This window comes from Carassius carassius, chromosome 30 (assembly GCF_963082965.1).
Source record: "Carassius carassius chromosome 30, fCarCar2.1, whole genome shotgun sequence".
Taxonomy (NCBI): domain Eukaryota; kingdom Metazoa; phylum Chordata; class Actinopteri; order Cypriniformes; family Cyprinidae; genus Carassius; species Carassius carassius.
In genome coordinates, this window is record NC_081784.1 from 28812891 (window position 1) to 28832710 (window position 19820).

The window sequence follows — 19820 nt, forward strand, 5'->3', positions numbered from 1 at the left end:
CCCTTTAACGTCTTATTACTGTAAAAATAAGCATTTATATATCATATTGGTATTTGTCAAATGTGATTAATTGTAATGAAAATGTCACCTCTGAAAAAGTCATAAATGGTCTTTTGATTTTAAGGTGAAATACATACTGGACATGTTTTCACAAGAATCATCTTTTCATTCAGTATTTAAAATGAAAGTAAAGCCCGAAAAGTATATACTTAGGTTTTTACACACATCTGAGGGTCCACATAAGTGTTCCTGACGCAAGTTTCATCACCAGGATGGTATGTGGGGTCGTGGAAATTATAATTCAATAACAATTTGTAGAGACTGAGAATGAAAAACCAAACCGAGTTTTGTCTTTGTATTGCTTTAATTCTCTGCAGAGAATGATCTGGTTTACACACAGCTTGAGTCTGTGTGCAAAGAGATAACACACAGACTCACATCCCACTTTTTATAGTATGTAAAAAGATACATTGAAGGACAGACTAGGACCTTTGAGCCAATCATGTTGCTCAGTGCACATCACATCATAACACATGAACATCTCATCATAGATGTCTGGTTACTCTCAAAACTGCCCGTCCCTGCTACACATTTTCCCCTTAAATATGGTTTTTCAACCTAAAACAGTTATGTGCACAAGTTACATAAAATAACTCAATGTCCCCATGGACTATACAGTATAGGGAAGTATAAGGAAGGCGTGGCCTAATGGTTAGAGAGTCGGACTCCCAATCGAAAGGTTGTGAGTTCGAGTCCCGGGCCGGCAGGAATTGTGGGTGGGGGGAGTGCATGTACAGTTCTCTCTCCACCTTCAATACCACGACTTAGGTGCCCTTGAGCAAGGCATCGAACCCCCAACTGCTCCCCGGGCGCCGCAGCATAAATGGCTGCCCACTGCTCCGGGTGTGTGCTCACAGTGTGTGTGTGTGTGTGTGTGTGTTCACTGCTCCGGGTGTGTGCACTTCGGATGGGTTAAATGCAGAGCACAAATTCTGAGTATGGGTCACCATACTTGGCTGAATGTCACTTCACTTCACTTCATATACTACCTTATTCATTGTATGTTAAAAAGCTACCCAAATGAGATTAATGCAAACAATGCAAGATTAACAAAAGAAAAACTTTCCATAACATTGGATACTGTACTGATTTTTGACAAAACTTTGTACGTTTGTCAACACGTGCATTCAGTTTGTTTTGCAGTAATCAGTTGTTCCACAAGGTGGCAGCACTGGCCTCGGCCGCTGGTTCACAGCAGAAAACAAGATAAAGAGACAGAACTACAAAATAGCAGAGACTGTACAAAGACATTTCTATCACTCATAATTTCTGGAGAACAATAGCGCAGATGCTGGACAAAAATGAATCTTTCTAGAGCATGTGTGTTGACCAGCTGCCTTCACTCAAGTTATCAAATCGAGTATACTTTGAAAGGCTAGGCATTTGAGTGTACGAATACAAAAACATAGTATACTTCGGGCTTCATGTTCAAACTCAGACCCGTTGGTTTGCGGTTATCACTCTTGGTCACGGAGAACATAACCAGAGCAAATGTGAACGCAGGTGTTATTGAAGCTGAGAAAGCTTTGATCTGTCTTCAGTCTTAAATGAGTTTGTTTCTGGCTCAGATTGGATTCAAGAACATGGAGAACGTGGAGCAGGTTCCTCTGTCCCAGGAGAAGGCCGTGCAGCTGGTGAAGGATGTGTTCATCTCGGCCGCTGAGAGGGACGTCTACACTGGAGATGCCCTCAAGATCTGCATCATCACCAAGGAAGGCATTCGAGAGGAGATCGTGCCCCTCAGGAAAGACTGAGACGTCTTCTCAGCCGTGCCTCAAACCAGCCCGTTTCTCTTCAGTCTGCTGTTCTTTTTATATTCCTTCTCAAGAATAAATATGGTGACTGTGTCCGTATTGTCTTTCTTTCAGAGTGTTTTGTCACTTTGAGAACTGCAGGTTGTCCTACTGTTGAGCAAAACAGATTCTCTGGACAGCACACATTTGCATATTGATAGTACAAGTGATAAACGGCTAGTTTGCATCCATCAGTCTTCCCTGTGTGCCTGTTTTCTATATTATAAACACAATGATTGTATTCAGCTTTGAGTTTAACAGCTGCAGTCAAATTGAGCAAAAAGCTTGCTCTTTTATAGTTCTGTTCTTAAATGCATCAAGTGCCTTTTTTCAGGGTTTATTTATTTACAACAACAACAAAAAAGTGTTTAAAAAAAGATATATATCTAACAATTATGTGTAGGATTAATCTCTAAAAAGACTAGATATTTGGTCCCAAAAAGTGATGTATTAGAGATGTGGTGTTGATTTTGTGATAAAATGGTATTCCTTTTTCTTTCTACTCACAGTCAAGAGTGCATAAACCTGAAAAGAAACACATTTAATCAATTCAGATTTACTGGTTTTGGTTTTTTCACAGTAAATATGCTTCTAAGAAGAGTGTCCTACAGATCCTAGTGAGCTGATGAAAACAGGAATGAGTGAATTAGCATTTCATGCCGAGTGCGTTTGAAGTGGCTTCATCATCTTTATTAATCAATGCAACCAAAACTTCAAAGCCTCAAGACTTAAAAAGATATTGTGAAAGTAAAAGGCTTGATTTTTAAAATGTCTTTATGAATTTTGTTGTGGGGCAGTTTGTGTGAATTCCCACTTTAACAAATGTGCTGCTGAACACACAAATATATTTCACTGAGCATCTAACATCTGACTCTCAAAGCCAAAATACAAGGTGTATCAAATGCTCATCAGCTGCATGCAGTGTGTCCAGCTTTGTAATCTAATTTTGTTTTTTTCTGCATGACTGGTTATAACTTTTAAAAGTCATTTACAGGCCTCTTTGAATCTGAAAGGTAAGACTCTTGGCTAACTGCTAGTTAAACAGACTGGTTGTTAAAGACAAGAATAAAATTTTATTTATTTTTGTTAAATGGCATTAGTAGGTCTTATACTAGGTTTAGGCAAGTATTTACTTTGGGGACCATGATCGAGGAATGAGAATTTGTAATAGATTTATAGAAACTGTAAAGTATATTTTGCACTAGGGACATTTATTGCAGTGTTTCTGGGCCTCTTCCCCACTCCATCACTTTGTATCTTTTTTCTCAAGTTTTTTTCCTTCTATACGTTTTATTTATCCTTGTATGCTTTGGGAATTGACAGGTTTATGGTTTATCCATTTTATTTTTCAACACGGAAGTTAGACATTTTCTGTGAAAGTGAGAGACTTCCGGTCAGTTAGCCGCTGACGCTGTGGGGAAATAACTAGAAGAATAACAGCGTGCAGTAAACGGTAAAACTGTTTGCATTACAAACCAGTGTGTACATAATTAAAAAAAAACATGGTATTTCCGGCTAATTGAACATTCTACCAATATAGGACAATTTGTTTATTATTTGTTGGTGAAATGGTGCAGTTTAATGATTTGTGTGAAATCACGAGCTTCGATTGGTTTTTCTTGATATTTTAAAGCTTGGTGAAATGTATTGAAGGTTTTCAAAACAGAGGACACTGTGCAATTAGTTAATTTAAATGGAAATAGGACTACGATCGGTAAATCGTAAACCGTTTTAACTGTAAAATGTGGCGTATTGTTGCTGAATAGATCAATGACTGAAGACACTTGTCGCCACCTACTGGTGCAATGATATTAGAGTCGGGGTTCAATCTTCAACTGGCTGGCAGGAGCCGCCACTGGCATGTCACGTGACCTGTCAGTGGGTGGCTGGCAGCTGCCAGTCTGATGCTGGCATGTCACGTGACCTGTCAGTGGCTGGCTAGTTGTCTGCCAGTCTGCCTTTGGCAAGTTTTAGAAACCATTGATTTTTGGCTGTTTTTGTGTTTTGTGTTCCACCCTCTCTAGCTCATTTATTATGCATCTGTTGATATGTTTTTGTTCTTTTGCATGATTGGTGTTTTAGACAATTTATCCCAATTGAAACAGTAAAATGGCCGTGATCAGACTGTCAGCTTACTGACGCTTTGCTGGACGTAGGCTATAGGCTATACATCTATTCACAGTAGGCATAACGTGAATCTTTCTCTATTGTTCCCTAATGGCTAAACAATTTCACTAATTATATGATATACTAATATTGCGAACTACATATATTTTTAACTAATTAATTGAACTAAATATTTAGATAAACTTGTTTGTAACGTTACATGACGTGTGTGCCGGGATCTGACTGTTTTAATAGCCATACCCACCCGAGAAGCAAAGCGTCAGTAAGCTGACAGTCTGATCACGGCCATTAACTGGTTTAATTGGGATAACCGTCCCCAAAACATCAATCATACTAAATAACAGATGCATGAGATTACATTCATAAAAAGAAAACCGTGTTGTTAAAATATGTTCATTATGTCCTCAGTTGTATCAGAGAATGTCTAATGTTGTATGTAATGCTGTATATGTTTATGCCACAGGAGGGCACTAAAGTGTCAGCTATTAGAGGACCCATTTGCGTCATTAAGTTTGTCTCAGTTGAGTTGCCGTAGGCAATAGAGAAAAAATAATAACACTGAAGGCTAGCTGTCCGACCGTGAGACTGATGTGTCGGCAGCTAGAAAAATAAATATGCCAAGAACGGCTAAAGATTATCCATCTCTATCGTCCAGTCTTTTCCTCCAAATGCAACGCTAGCTGCAACTCAACTAGTGAATTTCCTTGCAGCGAGAGAGTCGGGCAACGACTCGACTGGATAGACCGTCCAGCAAAGCGTCAGTAAGCTGACAGTCTGATCACGGCCATTTTACTGGTTTAATCGGGATAATCGTCCCCAAAACACTAATCATACTAAAGAAGAGATGCCTGAGATTACATTCATAATAAGAAAACAGTGTATTTCATTGCAGCGAGAGTGTAAGGCAACGCGTTATAACCGCAGTTCAGCCGCGGCTGACTGAATAGACCGTCCAGCAAAGCGTCAGTAAGCTGACAGTCTGATCACGGCCATTTTACTGTTTTAATCGGGATAATCGTCCCCAAAACACCAATCATACTAAAGAAGAGATGCCTGAGATTACATTCATAATAAGAAAACAGTGTATTTCATTGCAGCGAGAGTGTAAGGCAACGCGTTATAACCGCAGTTCAGCCGCGGCTGACTGAATAGACCGTCCAGCAAAGCGTCAGTAAGCTGACAGTCTGATCACGGCCATTTTACTGTTTTAATCGGGATAATCGTCCCCAAAACACCAATCATACTAAAGAAGAGATGCCTGAGATTACATTCATAATAAGAAAACAGTGTATTTCATTGCAGCGAGAGTGTAAGGCAACGCGTTATAACCGCAGTTCAGCCGCGGCTGACTGAATAGACCGTCCAGCAAAGCGTCAGTAAGCTGACAGTCTGATCACGGCCATTTTACTGTTTTAATCGGGATAATCGTCCCCAAAACACCAATCATACTAAAGAAGAGATGCCTGAGATTACATTCATAATAAGAAAACAGTGTATTTCATTGCAGCGAGAGTGTAAGGCAACGCGTTATAACCGCAGTTCAGCCGCGGCTGACTGAATAGACCGTCCAGCAAAGCGTCAGTAAGCTGACAGTCTGATCACGGCCATTTTACTGTTTCAATTGGGATAAATTGTCTAAAACACCAATCATGCAAAAGAACAAAAACATATCAACAGATGCATAATAAATGAGCTAGAGAGGGTGGAACACAAAACACAAAAACAGCCAAAAATCAATGGTTTCTAAAACTTGCCAAAGGCAGACTGGCAGACAACTAGCCAGCCACTGACAGGTCACGTGACATGCCAGCATCAGACTGGCAGCTGCCAGCCACCCACTGACAGGTCACGTGACATGCCAGTGGCGGCTCCTGCCAGCCAGTTGAAGATTGAACCCCTACTGTGATATTACCTGCAGAAAGAGTCGCTGAAATCAAGGGTCACAAGTTCACAACTATGGCGCAAAACTAAATGATAAAGGTAGATTACAGTACATATGGCATGCTTTCCTCCTCAGTATTTAAAGTACGCATTAAATCAAAATTGACTTTATTTACTTTACTAGCGCTCGCTAGTCTTGATGTAAACAATTAATCCATGCAAGGTAGTCCGCTGGAAAAAAAAATTGCTTTAGTAATCTGTAATCAAAATCTGAACATTTACTTCTGCCCTGGAACGGCATTCCTTCTCTGATGACGTCAGTTTGGCGGCTTGGGCAGCATCTCCTTAAACCCACCCCTCAGCCGTTTAGATTGACGAGGAGCGCAAACATAAAACCAAGTTCAGAAAGGCGTTATTTCTCAAAGTTACACAGTATATTAAATTGCAAAAATTGAATAAATAGAAAGATTTATTCTTGGTTCTAAATTCGGCGCGAACTTCACTTCCTTGTTCCCGCGTCATCATGACGTCAGTTCCTTGCTCTGAACTTCAGCATACATAGATCAGACTGCTGTTATAAGTTCAGCTGCTCTACAGCTCATTTCCAGTCATTTCCTTATACATCCCCGCGCTTCGCTCGCGACCTTTGGTAATGGTGTTATTGACTGTATATGTTGGGTTTGTAGTATTGTGTGATAATGTGTTGTTATGTGTGTGTTATTTCTCTGTGATCACTCTCTCTCTCTCTCTGTGTGTGTGTTCAGCTCTCAGCGCAGGATGGCAGTGTGTTTCGGGTGTGTTGCATTGTGTGCTCCTGTGTGTGTTATGTGTGTAGTATGTCTGTGTGATCACTCCCTCTCTGTGTTCAGCTCTCAGCGCAGTATTGTGTGCTGCTGTGTATGTCATGTCTCAGTCTAGTATGTGTGTCATATCTCTCTCACTCTGTGTGTTAATTGCTCAGGATGGCAGTGTGTTTCGGGTGTGTTATGTCTGTGTGTGATCATCTCTCTCTGTGTGTTTCGGGTGTGTTGTTATGTCTGTGTTTATGTGTGTGTGATCATCTCTCTGTGTGTTCAGCTCTCAGGATGGCGGTGGACTGGGTGGGCTTCGTCTATGCTGCAGCTCTGGCTCTGGGAGGATTTATGGGCTATAAAAGAAGAGGTATTTGTTAACTGTGCTGATGTTTGTATGCATCCTTTAACGGATGCATACCATGGTAATATAATTGCAGAACTATAATCTTTTAAACGCTTAGGTGTACTTTGTCTGCAGTCTGTATCCATCCCATAGCATCACAGCACTTTCTTGTTAAGGGTTGGTGAAGATATGTAATGTATTCACTGACTTCTGCAGGAAGTGTGGTGTCATTGATTGCTGGACTCTTCTTTGGATGTGTGTCTGCATATGGAGCATATAAAATATCAAATGATCCATACGACTACTGGACTTCTCTGAGTGAGTATGAGAACACAATCACTAATGTCAGCCAATCAGAAATATGCTTTGAACTTCCTTTCTTTTTCTCATCATGATTTTTCCCACACTAGTCTCTGCCGGTGTACTGACAGCTGTGATGGGAATGAGATTCAGGAAATCTGGGAAATTAATGCCTGCAGGAATCACGGCAGGACTCAGGTAAAACCTTTAAGTCATGTTTTCTCACACTAGGAAGAATTATATTTATTAATTGCTCTGATATGCTCCAGTAGATCAATGTTATCACTAAAGCGAATGCATGTTAAGTCAGATGGACAGCTGTGGCATGATGGGCTTTATTTTGATGGTTTGGTGTAAATGGTCTTCTGTTTTCAGCCTCCTGATGGTTTTGAGGATCTTGTTCTACTGAGTGTTCATGGACAGACCACACCGGGACAACGTCTACTGTTCAGTTCACACTTTTTAATCACCCAATTGTATCTTGAACATTCCAAATAAACCTGTTCGTTAAACTGTCTCGGCTTTAATCTTGTAACACAAAGGAAGCTTGCAAGTTAATTAGTGATTGACATCATCTAATGCTTTTTCCTGTGGGCCTACTACTTAAAAAGGTGGCTCAACACTCCCATCACGGTCTTCACATACACCTCATCGGGTGGAGGCTTCCTTGCACTGCCAGGCTGGAGAAACTTGCTGATTGTTGGCAAGGCCTTCATTTTCTCTTGAAACGCCTGCGAAACAAAAGAACGGTTATACAAAACTCATAATCATAGTGAGTGCCTGAAGAAGAGCAGTGGTTTTTGTTTGAGCAGTCTTTCTTTGGTTGTATCGCTATTTTAGATGATGGGAATTATGGCTTTGAATCGTGAGCTGAACTGGTCACTGCTTTATTAAACTGGACCACAGTACTCTTTATTACTGTATATCTGACAAACAGTAGGGTTTTTTTATTTTTATCAAATACACTTCATTTGTATGGCCAGTGAAACTTGACATAATTTGACTGTTTTTCATTTGCCAATGTTATTGTTATATACTGTAATTCTAAAACATCATCTATTAAAATATATATATATATATATATATATATGCACATATATTTGGAGTGGGGTGTCTTTGTGGGAAGCACCTGGATTTTGGGAAAGGTTGAAAGAATGGTGGGGAGCAACTCCTGCAGCATCAGAGTGACCTCAAGAAGATGAATGTCAGCACGGCTCAGCTGGTTTCCCACCAGGAACTGAGAGTTCGCAAGACCCTAAAAACCAGAAACAAACCATGATCGCATAGTTTCATGTCTTCAGTGTGGATAATCACGCTTCAACATGGGATAAATAGAATAAACAGAGTTGTCTGTACCTTTTCAAACACAGGAAGAAAGCGATCTTTGGCCTTTTGCTCTATAGCATTGAGGTGTGTCGGTTTGTTTTCAGGTGGTTTGAAAGGATACATTATAATCAAGTCCATGAGATCGCTGGCCCCCTCTGAATACATGTCGATCCTTCACGACAAAAACATGCATTCAGTCATAATAGCTTAGGTGTGGTGGAAAAGCAAGTTTACTTGGAATCATATCAGTTTTCACAAACAAGGTTGACATGTACATTGCCCGTTCTTTAAGGTCTTTTCCATATAGATTGTATTTTCCAGCGATGTAGTTCAGGATGGCCTTGGACTGCACGAGCTGCATCCCGTCGATTTCAACCAAAGGCACCTGCTGGAACATCAGGGCTCCATCTGCATTAAGCATATGAATATGCATTATTATACACGGTCATAAATCTATAAGAGATGAGGAATTTACTGAGTAGTTAACATACCTTTGAGCAGTTTTTCATACTCCTCTCTTTTGGTCAAAAACACTTCCTCAAACTGTAAAGACACACCACGGTAAGTCAAAACACATTATAATGTACACATTCGATTCCTAAAGTATCTGTCTATGGTCATTTGTCATGCATACTATTTGCAGTTATTGTTATTAAATATACATGTAGCGTAAATCACATTTAATTGCATCGACGTGGAGATCTTCTCCAGACTTCACGCAACAAACCTGGACTCCAGCTGCAGCCAGCAGCCATCGGATCGACTCCATCTTTCCTCGTCCATTGAAGTAATGCAACACAACTTTCTCAGACATTTTCACGAAGAAAAGCGACCCTTCAAATCTGTTTTTGCTGCAGAAGACAAAGCGTGCAGTTGCGCAACTCGTGGGTGGTGCTAAAGCCCAAATACAGTGTCAGTGCCACACAAATCTACAGGAGTCCCGTGACAGAAAACACAAGAAACATGTTGATTCAGTAATCGCCTCTCGAGGTATTAAATAACATGATTACACGGTTTCATGGACCAGTTTTAAGCAGCTCAAGCTTTTCAGACGAGCGTCTACTGCTGCTGAGTGAATGAATGAGGAAAAAAGCAGTAAAAACGGTAAAACGTTCAGTTGCACACAGTCATTGTAGATTAAAAATTGCAAAATCATGATTATAGCCGTCTATGATATGAAATACGTGTATCGCAAGCCGTTTTATTACTCAAATGCTCCATGCGTCATCACTCTACTCACTTTAATATATAAACTTTAAAGAAACTAAATCATCTTGGTCCACTTTAGTGACAGCGAGTTTCAGTTCGCGTCCGCCAATGGCAGCGCCGTCCATGGAAGCAAAGCATTGTGGGAAATACCAACTGTTTTAGTTTCAAAAGAGAATAATAAACGAATAAATACACAGTTTGTATTCGTGTCGTGTTTCTTACATCTATATTTGATCGTGTAAGTATAGCGAACATGTTAATTCAGTTACTTGATCTGAGTTTACCGTCGAAGAGAAACAACGGTCGTCTCTGAGGTATATAAATCTCGTGAACGCTCCTGTGTTTTGGATGTGAGGGCGATCTGGCTGCGACATCTGTCACCCCATTGATCGCTAGGGTTGATTCGGCTGATCTGGCTGGCTAGGCGGGTGTCCCCTTCCTCCCTCACCGGTCCATGTGTGTCCCTCCCGAAGCTCCGCGCTCGGTGGAAGAGGACGTGATCCCCCGGCGGACGATCGTTGGTATAGAAGTAGCTGCGCTCCCCTGCTAGAACCTCCAAACAAGCTCAAGGCCCATTTGTAGGAGAAACGTAGGGAAGTCGAGCTCCAAGACTTCAGACACATCCAAATGAGGCACTGCATGTGGCAGTCTGCCTTTCTTTTGCTTCACATTTCAAGTTAGTACAATGATAGACACCCCAACTTTTTCAGACCACAGTGCTAAAACTGTCAGGTCCTGCAGATTTGCTTTATTCAACATCAAGGAGATCAGGCCATTTCTTTCAGAACATGCTGCACAACTCCTTGTTCTGTCCAGGCTGGACTATTGCAATGCCCTCTTGGCAGGCCTTCCAGCCAGTCCTATCAAACCTTTACAATTAATCCAGAACGCGGCAGCAAGAATCATTTTTAATGAGCCATAAAGAATACATGTCACACCTCTGTTTATCAATTCGCACTGGCTTCCAATAGCTGCTCGCATAAAATTCAAGGCATTAATGTTTGCCTACAAAACTACCACTGGCTCTGCACCCATTTACCTAAATTTGTTACTTCAGACTTATGTGCCCTCTAGAAGCTTCCATCCCAAAGAGGCACAAAGTCACTTTTACGGACTTTTAAATTAAATGTTCCTCCTGGTGGAATGACCTCCCCAACTCAATCCGAGCAGCTGAGTCCTTAGCATCTTCAAGAATCGGCTTAAAACACATCTCTTCCATCTTTATTTGACCCTCTAACTTTAGCACTCACTATTCTCATTCTATTCTAAAAAATTTTTGTATTGTATCTGTTTTCATTTTATTTATTATACAATTAACAAAAGCAAAAAGCCACTAACGCTAGCTTCCTCTATTCTTTTTCTATTCTGTTTTTTGTTTATTTATTATATTATTTATAATCCCATGCTATGTGTGCTGTGTTAAGATAACTGAGACTTGTTATAGCACTTATATATCATTCCTCTTTTTTTGTTTTTGATTGCTTCCATTGTCCTCATTTGTAAGTCTCTTTGGATAAAAGCATCTGCTAAATGACTTGACTTAATGTAATAACTGAAAAAGAAACATTGGTGTGTCATCAAAACTTCTTTTTGTAATTGATTTTCGAGTTGGTGTTGCGTTCATTTTGCCAGTGTTACTAGGATCAGAATAGAATTGACAAATATTTATATCAAAGTATTCAAGTAGAAGTAGTGATATGCAGTAATAATAATTGTGCTGATGGATATCGGGAAGGAGAGAGTGATCGCGCTGCAGAGAATCAACCCTGAGCTCAAAAACAAACCCTGCGCTGTTTGCGTAATACAAGACCTGGAGGGTGTGAGACATCAACGATACAGAATGACATAACCTTTATTTATTTATTTATTAAATCCTACACATTTATTGTAGGGCACTAAATCTAGCCTAGGTTGTACGGATAATGACCAGAAGTCTGTAAACCGTTACCGTCTGTTGATGTTGACTGCATGTTCATGTAACAATGTTTACAGAGATATATTTTCAATGTTTTCTCTTGAAATGCCATTATTAATTTAGCATTACCCCATTATACATTTTCTTACACTTAAGAAAATGCCACAAAACAAATGACAGTAAACACCCTGAAGGTGAATTGTCATTGCAGTTATTCATAGCTCATTTGTTCTGAGTCTCAGAGTCCTCAGAAAGCATCCCTCTCAATTGGTAATTGTGTGCTTAAAGGGAAGCACGTGCGCCCTTAAAAACTATATAAATTCTGTTTGTTTTCTTACACAAACCGCTTGTTTCGTGTCTTAGGTCATCAATGTTACGATGGGGAATTGTTTAATTTGGACTTCTCTGTGCATGCTCTTTGAGGTGGTGACCATAGACCTCCATTATATGAGTCACAGACAAGAACGGTTTGACCTAAAAATATCAAAATGGAAACCACTGCGGAAACAAAGACACCTACATCTTGCCCTAGAGGTAAGCTAAAACGTAACAAATTTTAATTTGAAAGTGAACTATCCCTTTAAATGTCAAGGAAATTGTCATAATGATTAAAACTGGGTTCCTTTGTTTTCTTTATTAAAAATGAGTATTGAGCTCCCATCGGATGCCGGCAGGAGCCTCCTGGAAACACAACTTTACCCTTTCCGTCTTGTGTCCGGAGAGGCTTAACTGTTCGGTGCCTTGAGTATTGAGCTCCCATCTGACGTCGGCAAGAGTCTCACGGCCACCTAACTTTTCGTTCCTGTTTCGTTCCTGGGTGACGATGCTCGCTGTACGACGACAAGAGTCTCGGCATCCCACCAAACTCTGTCCAAATCTGTTCCCGCCGCCTGGTGAGGCTTACCCGTTCGATGTTCTGAGTCCTGATCTCCCATCGGATGCTGCGAGAGCCCGGTTTTCGTTATCTCGCTCCCCAGCCGGCGAGGCTTACCCGTCTGATGCCGCTGAGTATTGTGCTCGTGTCAGATGTCAGCGAGAGTGCTCCCGTTTGGGTTTTCTTTATTTGCTGCCCACAAACAGGTCTTTTCCATCTGATGCCGTGAGTATTGATCTCCCGTCGGGTGTCGCAAGAGTCCTCTTTGTTGGCGGCCCTAAGCCTGTTTATCTGCTCAACTGAGAGGACCTACACGTCCGTCGTCCTGAGTCTTGATCTCCAGTCGGAGGCTTCATGGGTCATCTCTGTCAGTTATCTGCCCTGGTTGCCCACTGATTAGCAGGGGCTCATCAGCCAGTTGGGGGCCATACGCCAACACGTAACCTATTCCAGTCGAGGCAACTCGGGCCCTCCTGGTCGGGCTATCCAATCACCTTCTCTATCTTTAATATATACTATAATTCTTTTAGTGTACCCTGCCAGTGACGGTGGGCCGTAAATGCTTGTGTGGTTGCTCTTCAGTCGAATCGTGCAGATGCAGCACTGGCTTCATCAGTTGGCCCTCGAGTTACATGAAAGACTGAACAAAGACCGAGAGATGGTGAGTCTGAGGTAGCGTTGTATATATCGTTACCGCAGTATAACATGTCAAGCTTAACAGATTTTTGTATTTGGTGTATACATGTAAATAACATGTAACTCATGTCAGACTGAGACACTGCCATTTGTCAAAGAAACATGGAGAAAGATGGACGAACAGATCAAGAGGACTGAGTTTTCTAAAGGGCTGTTAATAATGTGATAAGGTGCAGTTGTCAGCCGTGAGAGCAGGTTAGATGAGCTCACAACAGAGGAAGCATTATGAATTAATCTTACTTATTTTCTCAGTATTTAGATTTTTTTTTTTGCTCCCTCAGATTCCTGACTTATTCAAATAGTTGTATCTCAGACAAATATTGTCCCTTCCTAATAAACCATACTTCAATGGAAAGATTATTTATTCAGCTTTCAGATGATGTATAAATCAAAATTTCAAGAAATTGACCCTTATGACTGGTTTTGTGGACATTTGACAGCCACAGTCTGATAAATTCAATATGAAACTGATTGTCTGATATTCTGATAAGTATTGTTACTACTACTACTTGAGAATTACATTTTTGTAGGCTAAACAGTATTTTAATATATTTATGTTATAATTTCTTCAAGTTAAACTGGACTGTTATTTTGACGGGCCGTTGTAAAGGTCTTTCAGTTTCAATGTGTATTAGATGGTAGTTTTTCTCAAAGTAAACTGTAAGTAAATCTTGTGAATAGCAGCTCTGGAGATGAAGTTGATGTCTCATATATTGAGACGCAGATGCTGAAGACTCTGTGAGCGATGCGTGTGTTTGAGTTTATGTTTCCATAAACCGCACTATCCATTCACACAGAGACAAGCAGAGTTAGCCTATAAAAACTACAAGCTGATCAATATTGTATTGTAGTTTGACATTGTTTTAATCAAGTCGAGTGAGTTATTTCTGTAAGTCTTGATTGTGTTTCTCTCTTAGGTCTCCTGCTTTGACTTGTCTTCATCTGTCAGCCAGTAAGTTCAACGATGTTCCCTCATCCTCGTCCGGAGGAATAGCAGGCTTCCTGTCCAGTGACGCACTTTCAACACAGTCACGTCTAGCTTCTACACAAACCCCAAAAACACAGCCGAGCCCCAAGAGCCCGAGGGCCATCCCGTCTCTGTTTGAGAAAGCTGCTGAGTGGATGAGGGCAGTAAGGAGGAACATGTGTCATTCAGTCTTCCTCAAAAAGCCACTGGCATCTCTTCCTTCTTCCAAGGAAAGAGGCTTGAGCTGGCAGACAGCAGCTCAGGACGGACTGGAGACCGGAGCGATGCGGCTTCATCTGAGACGAGGCGTCTCCGTCTGGTGCGTCCCGTGAGGATGTGAGCGCTGTGGACTGGGAAATGACTGAACATATGGCCTAATATTTCACTCTGGACTTGCAGAAGACATGACAGCAGTCCCATCCTGCACTTTCATTTGACCAGCTTTTATATGAGAAATACATCTGCCTTTCAAGATTTTACTGCGTTTACGTTAGTTTTTTACAATCGCTATGACAGTTTTTCTATACATTTAACAAGTTTCCTAAACTCTTAACACGGTTGGCACAACATCTGTCTTTGTAGGCTTTACAATAAACACATTTCTTGTTGCTTTGACATAAAATGCATAAAATGCTTGAACTTCTTTTACACACAAGCTCAAGCAAGACCAAACAATGTAATTTTACAGTCAAATTTACAAATGCTTTCACACTGTATGTCAGAACACATAACATCATGTTCTAAACATAACTTATATAGGCTAAAGTCAAAGTGAACAGCTGTTCATATTGTGAATTGAAACACAAATATATTCCCTGTATTTTATTCCATTGCTAATGTGAAACAGCTTATTGCAGTTATGCGAATATATAAATCACAGCTGATTCCCATCTAGGAACACACTCAGGTGTTGAGGTTTTTTCAATCGCATGATCATTCTGTATACAGTAAAAGAGGACCTATCTGGGCTGATCTTGTGTGGAAAAGTGCACTCCTGCATAAATGTGAGATTTTAGAAGATCTGTACCAAAGACTGGTGCCAGAGAAAGGGGACAGGTGGGAGAGGACTTGCCAATATATGTGATCACATTGAACAATGTGCATTCCACTATTCCCAGAGCAGACAGTCAATGATGTCTCTATTCCTTGGCCCTTACTCCCTTTTCCTCAACCCCACTGAGGGAGATGCCAGGATACAATGGATGCTGCATGCCAAGGCAATACCAGAAGTGGATAAGGGATACCAAAAGATACTTCCCCAGATGCCTTGCCAGAGAAGATATCAGGTGTGATGTGGATGAGAACATGTGGCCAAACGCAGAAGTTTGGGCAGATTAGATCACATTTATTTATTTACTTTTTATTCTACTGTGGATTTTTCTGTTCTGTAAATTTTGTATTTTCACATAATGACATAAATTATAAACAAATGACAGATATATTGCACTTTTTTCTTGCATTTTTGTTTTCTTTCCTTTTCTAGTGTCCTGTTGCAAATAAAGCCTTTGCAACTGCAGCAATTCTGTCTGTCTTCGTTCCCCCATAATCCGTTCATTCTCTAAAGCTACTCTGAGATGGTCATTCAATTTTTTGCACTGAATTTCTGCAAGCAAAATCAACAAAATACATGCATTTACTAAACCCAACAAAACAAAAAATGTAGAGAGGCTTCAAAAGAAACTACAGTGCAAAACACAATCTATGATCAATACAATATACTGTGTATTGTATAAGAGCAGACCTGACACATAAAATAATGCAGTTTCTGTCATTTCAGCTGGTGATAGTGTTTTTTTTTTCATTGTGTTATGATTGATTTTAAAGACCCATCTCTTTAACCTGGCATACACATAACATACTAATATGCTTTTATTATCCAAATCCGTTAAAGGATTTTTAGGCTGCATTAATTAGGTAAACCGGAAACACTTCCCATAACACCCAATGTACTTGCTACATCATTAGAAGAATGACATCTACGCTAATATTTGTCTGTTTCTCTCTTGTTCCGAGGTCACCGTGGCCACCAGATCCAGTCTGTGTTCAGATCAGAGGGTCACTGCAGTCACCCGGATCCAGTACGTATCCAGACCAGATGGTGGATCAGCACCTAGAAAGGACCTCTACATCCCTGAAAGACAGCGGAGACCAGGACAACTAGAGCCCCAGATACAGATCCCCTGTAAAGACCTTGTCTCAGAGGAGCACCAGGACAAGACCACAGGAAACAGATGATTCTTCTGCACAATCTGACTTTGCTGCAGTCTGGAATTGAACAACTGGTTTCGTCTGGTCAGAGGAGAACTGGCCCCCCCAACTGAGCCTGGTTTCTCCCAAGGTTTTTTTCTCCATTCTGTCACCGATTGAGTTTCGGTTCCTTGCCGCTGTCGCCTCTGGCTTGCTTAGTTGGGGTCACTTCATCTACAGCGATATCGTTGACTTGATTGCAAATAAATGCACAGACACTATTTAACTGAACAGAGATGACATAACTGAATCCAATGATGAACTGCCTTTAACTATCATTTTTGCATTATTGACACTGTTTTCCTAATGAATGTTGTTCAGTTGCTTTGACGCAATGTATTTTGTTTAAAGCGCTATATTAATAAAGGTGACATTGACTAAATATTCCTGTTGAGAACATGTGTTAGTGTTGTGAATAATTATTTGATGTTGAAACATGTTTGCAGTGTTTTGTTAGACATAGTGTATTGTGTTAGTGTATTATTGTATTTTGAACATTAGTTTTGGGGTTTAGTTTACAATGTGTGATTTTGAGCATGAAATTAACCGTTTTGCCAATTGTGTGTTTTAGGTGTGTTGGTGCGTTAAGAGTTTAGAAAACTTGTTAAATGTATTGAAAAAACTGTCATAGCGATTGTAAAAAACTGTAAATAAATACGTTGTTCTACGTAATATGTTCAAAAGCCATTTTTACCTCCTGAAGGGATACTCCACCCCAAAATGAAAATTATGATATTAATCACTTACCCGCATGTCTTTCCATACCCTGTAAAAGCTTCGTTCATCTTCGAAACACAATTTAGGATATTTTGGATGAAACCGGGAGACTTGTGACTGTCAAGTCAAGTCACCTTTATTTATAGCCAGAGGCGGGATTTTAATTGAATCTCAACATTTTGAAATAATTAAGAAGCCATTGCATGACCCAGACGAGAGATATCCTTCCTGTGTGACGCTTTAATGTTAGAAATACAGTGATGTTATGAAATATGTGCTCATGCAGTTTCTACGGTGTTTCAGTTGGTTGCTAGGTTTGTGACAAGAGCCTCTTGATATGGCTTGCAGTGAATGGGTGCCGTCAGAATGAGTCCAAACAGCTGATGAAATGTTCTGAAATACCATGCGGGTCCTTAAAAAGTCTTAAATGTAGTTGTATGAAATTTAAGGATATAAAAAGTCTTAAATAGTACCAGAAAGTCTTAATTATGATTTCAAGAGGGACGGAAAGATTTGTGTGTGATGTAGCTTAAAGGCTATGATTTCATTGAATAAATATAAACCAACATGAAAACCAGCCGATGTTTTTACACAACAGTTGAACTGGTAGATTGATAGGAAACTAATACATTATAAAAATCTAAACAATGAAGACACTAAGATACATCTTAGATTATTTAATTAATGTAACGACTGCTAATTGTTTAAATTAATATAATAATTGATACTTTTGACTAATCCATATTCTTAAAAAATGTTTAAGGGCTGAAATGTGAAGGTGATCATTTTTATAAAACGTTTCTGTTTTTGGGAACCCGTCTCTGAACTGTTAATCGTGCTTTTTATTGTACAGTTGATATATTACCATAGACACAACTCTACCCTGCCCATGTGTATTAATTCATTTATACTTAGAGATGTTTTTAAAAGTGCTCTGGTCTGAATCAGGCACCGTTTACAAGCCAAAACAGCTCTGAACAAATATTTCGGCTGATTTTGATGTGAGAAAACAGGAGGTGAACTTTATCACTGGGGGAAGAGTTATTGTGGTTTATGGACTCAGACTTTATCACTGGTTTAAAGTTAAACACATCAATGTTGGGTTTGTTTCTTACAAACACACAACGTATGTCTTCACAAGATATTAACTGATGGACTGGAGTGCTGTGGATTATTGTGATGTTTTTATCAGCTGTTTAGACTCTCATTCTGACGGCACCCATTCACTGCAGAGCATCCATTAATGAAATACTGATTCAATGCTACATTTATCCAAACCTGATGAAGACACAAACTCATCTACACCTTGCTTGGTCTAAGTGTGAGGACACTTTCAGCAAATGTTCATTTTTTGGGGGGGTGAGCTATTCCTATAAACAGCACTTGCATGATCCTGAATGGTTTTGGCATTATTTTACTTCACACCACTAGAAGGGAGCAAGTCCTCGGAAACACTGCAACCTTTCCAGCGTGCTGCTGAAATGTCATGATGACCTTTGTTTAAAAGTTTTGTTATAAGAAGATCTTTATCTCCTTTGCCGTCACTTTGCCAATGGGATGTTATAATTGAATAATAAAAAGATTAAACTAATCTCTGTGATTCTCCTCCAGCTGTGGATCCCTGGAGATTCTCTGGCCACTCAAACTCTCCTCCCCGCCATGAAATAAGATGATACAGACAGACATCCTCTCAACTTGATTCGAACGTCTCAGTTATTGCTCTGATGGAGGTAATGGGGATTTCCAATGCTTTAGCCATTCTCTGTTATGTGAAGCTCAACAATCTTGTTCTGCACATCAGAACTACATTCTTTGGTTTTATACCGTGATGGATGATTAAGGGTATTTGGCCTTTGTGCTACCTCATCTTTATATTCCTGTGAAACAGATGAATGGCATAGATCATAGTCGATCTGTTCACCCCTACTCCACAAATTCATGCTCCTAGTCACCCTGCTGTTATGAAATATGTAAGCATGAATACTTCAGAGATATTTTATATTTAATTTCCTAGGGTGCTAATAATTGTGTGCCACTGTGTATTGGATAAAAAAATTAGAATTTCCCCCCACAACTATTCAATTATTTTACTTAAATGTTTACCAAGGAAGCCAGTAAATCTGAGGTCAACTTCACTTCCTGTAACTGTGTGGCAGATAACGTGTCGTGATACAGATGTAAATCATCAACCGTCCCGTTTGAGTTTGAGCTGGTCAACAGAGAACAGGCTGGAGTTTGGCTGGATTGCAGCGTCTGTCATCATCTGTCAGGTTACCGGTGAAAGAAAACTCGCTTTCCACTGAATCCGTGAGAGACAAGCTCAAATAATGCAATCACTGCCAGTTATAAACCGTCATAAACTTTTATTTATGTACATCACAATATACAAACGGATTTGTACATAAATATTCCAATTCACCAAAGTAAGGCTAAAATATTTAAAAATATCCACAAAAAAAAAAAATAAAATTCTATGTGAGGCCAGAAAAGTAACATTTGGTGTAAAATAAGACGTCACTCAAAAAAATGCATATGAATAGAAATTATTACAAATCTATTGAAAACATCCAG

The 19820-nt window shown here is 40.0% G+C and overlaps 3 protein-coding genes across 6 annotated transcripts in view; 2 read left to right on the plus strand and 1 right to left on the minus strand.

Annotated features, from left to right (window-relative positions):
• The window catches only part of psmb1 (proteasome 20S subunit beta 1), a 14319-nt gene extending 12412 nt beyond the window's left edge, over positions 1-1907 (plus strand). Inside the window, exon 6 of the mRNA XM_059518152.1 lies at positions 1629-1907. Coding sequence (XP_059374135.1) covers positions 1629-1814 — 186 coding nt within the window. The 3' untranslated portion in view covers positions 1815-1907. The remainder of the gene's footprint in view (positions 1-1628) is intronic.
• Positions 1908-3284: 1377 nt separating this feature from the next.
• On the plus strand, positions 3285-7813 carry tmem14a (transmembrane protein 14A). Of its 4 annotated transcripts, none has more exons than XM_059518158.1 (5): positions 3285-3306; positions 6939-7022; positions 7215-7316; positions 7409-7496; positions 7674-7813. In XM_059518158.1, exons 2-5 carry the CDS (start codon positions 6947-6949, stop codon positions 7705-7707), a joined length of 300 nt encoding a protein of 99 aa, XP_059374141.1. In that variant the 5' UTR covers positions 3285-3306; positions 6939-6946; the 3' UTR covers positions 7708-7813. The 4 variants fall into 4 exon arrangements, with proteins under 4 accessions (XP_059374141.1, XP_059374139.1, XP_059374140.1 ...); XM_059518156.1 differs by lacking the exon at positions 3285-3306 and adding an exon at positions 6341-6510; XM_059518157.1 differs by lacking the exon at positions 3285-3306 and adding an exon at positions 6443-6516.
• Positions 7741-9521, minus strand: gsta.1 (glutathione S-transferase, alpha tandem duplicate 1). The gene is made up of 6 exons (XM_059518154.1): positions 9352-9521; positions 9116-9167; positions 8900-9032; positions 8655-8796; positions 8428-8553; positions 7741-8029 (listed from the first exon to the last, which is right to left on the minus strand). Exons 1-6 carry the CDS (start codon positions 9436-9438, stop codon positions 7898-7900), a joined length of 672 nt encoding a protein of 223 aa, XP_059374137.1. The 5' UTR covers positions 9439-9521; the 3' UTR covers positions 7741-7897.
• Between the last annotated feature and the right edge of the window lie 10299 nt (positions 9522-19820).

Bases quoted from the DNA above. Each gene is read 5' to 3' on its own strand.
- tmem14a (XM_059518155.1), top strand. The intron at 7,317-7,408 runs GTGAGTATGAGA...TTCCCACACTAG, and splicing joins CGACTACTGGACTTCTCTGA to TCTCTGCCGGTGTACTGACA. The intron at 7,497-7,673 runs GTAAAACCTTTA...TTCTGTTTTCAG, and splicing joins GGAATCACGGCAGGACTCAG to CCTCCTGATGGTTTTGAGGA.
- gsta.1 (XM_059518154.1), bottom strand. From the start codon at position 9,438: ATGTCTGAGAAAGTTGTGTTGCATTACTTCAATGGACGAGGAAAGATG. The intron at 9,033-9,115 runs GTATGTTAACTA...TGCTTAATGCAG, and splicing joins GTATGAAAAACTGCTCAAAG to ATGGAGCCCTGATGTTCCAG. The intron at 8,554-8,654 runs GTACAGACAACT...TCTGGTTTTTAG, and splicing joins TTCTTCCTGTGTTTGAAAAG to GGTCTTGCGAACTCTCAGTT.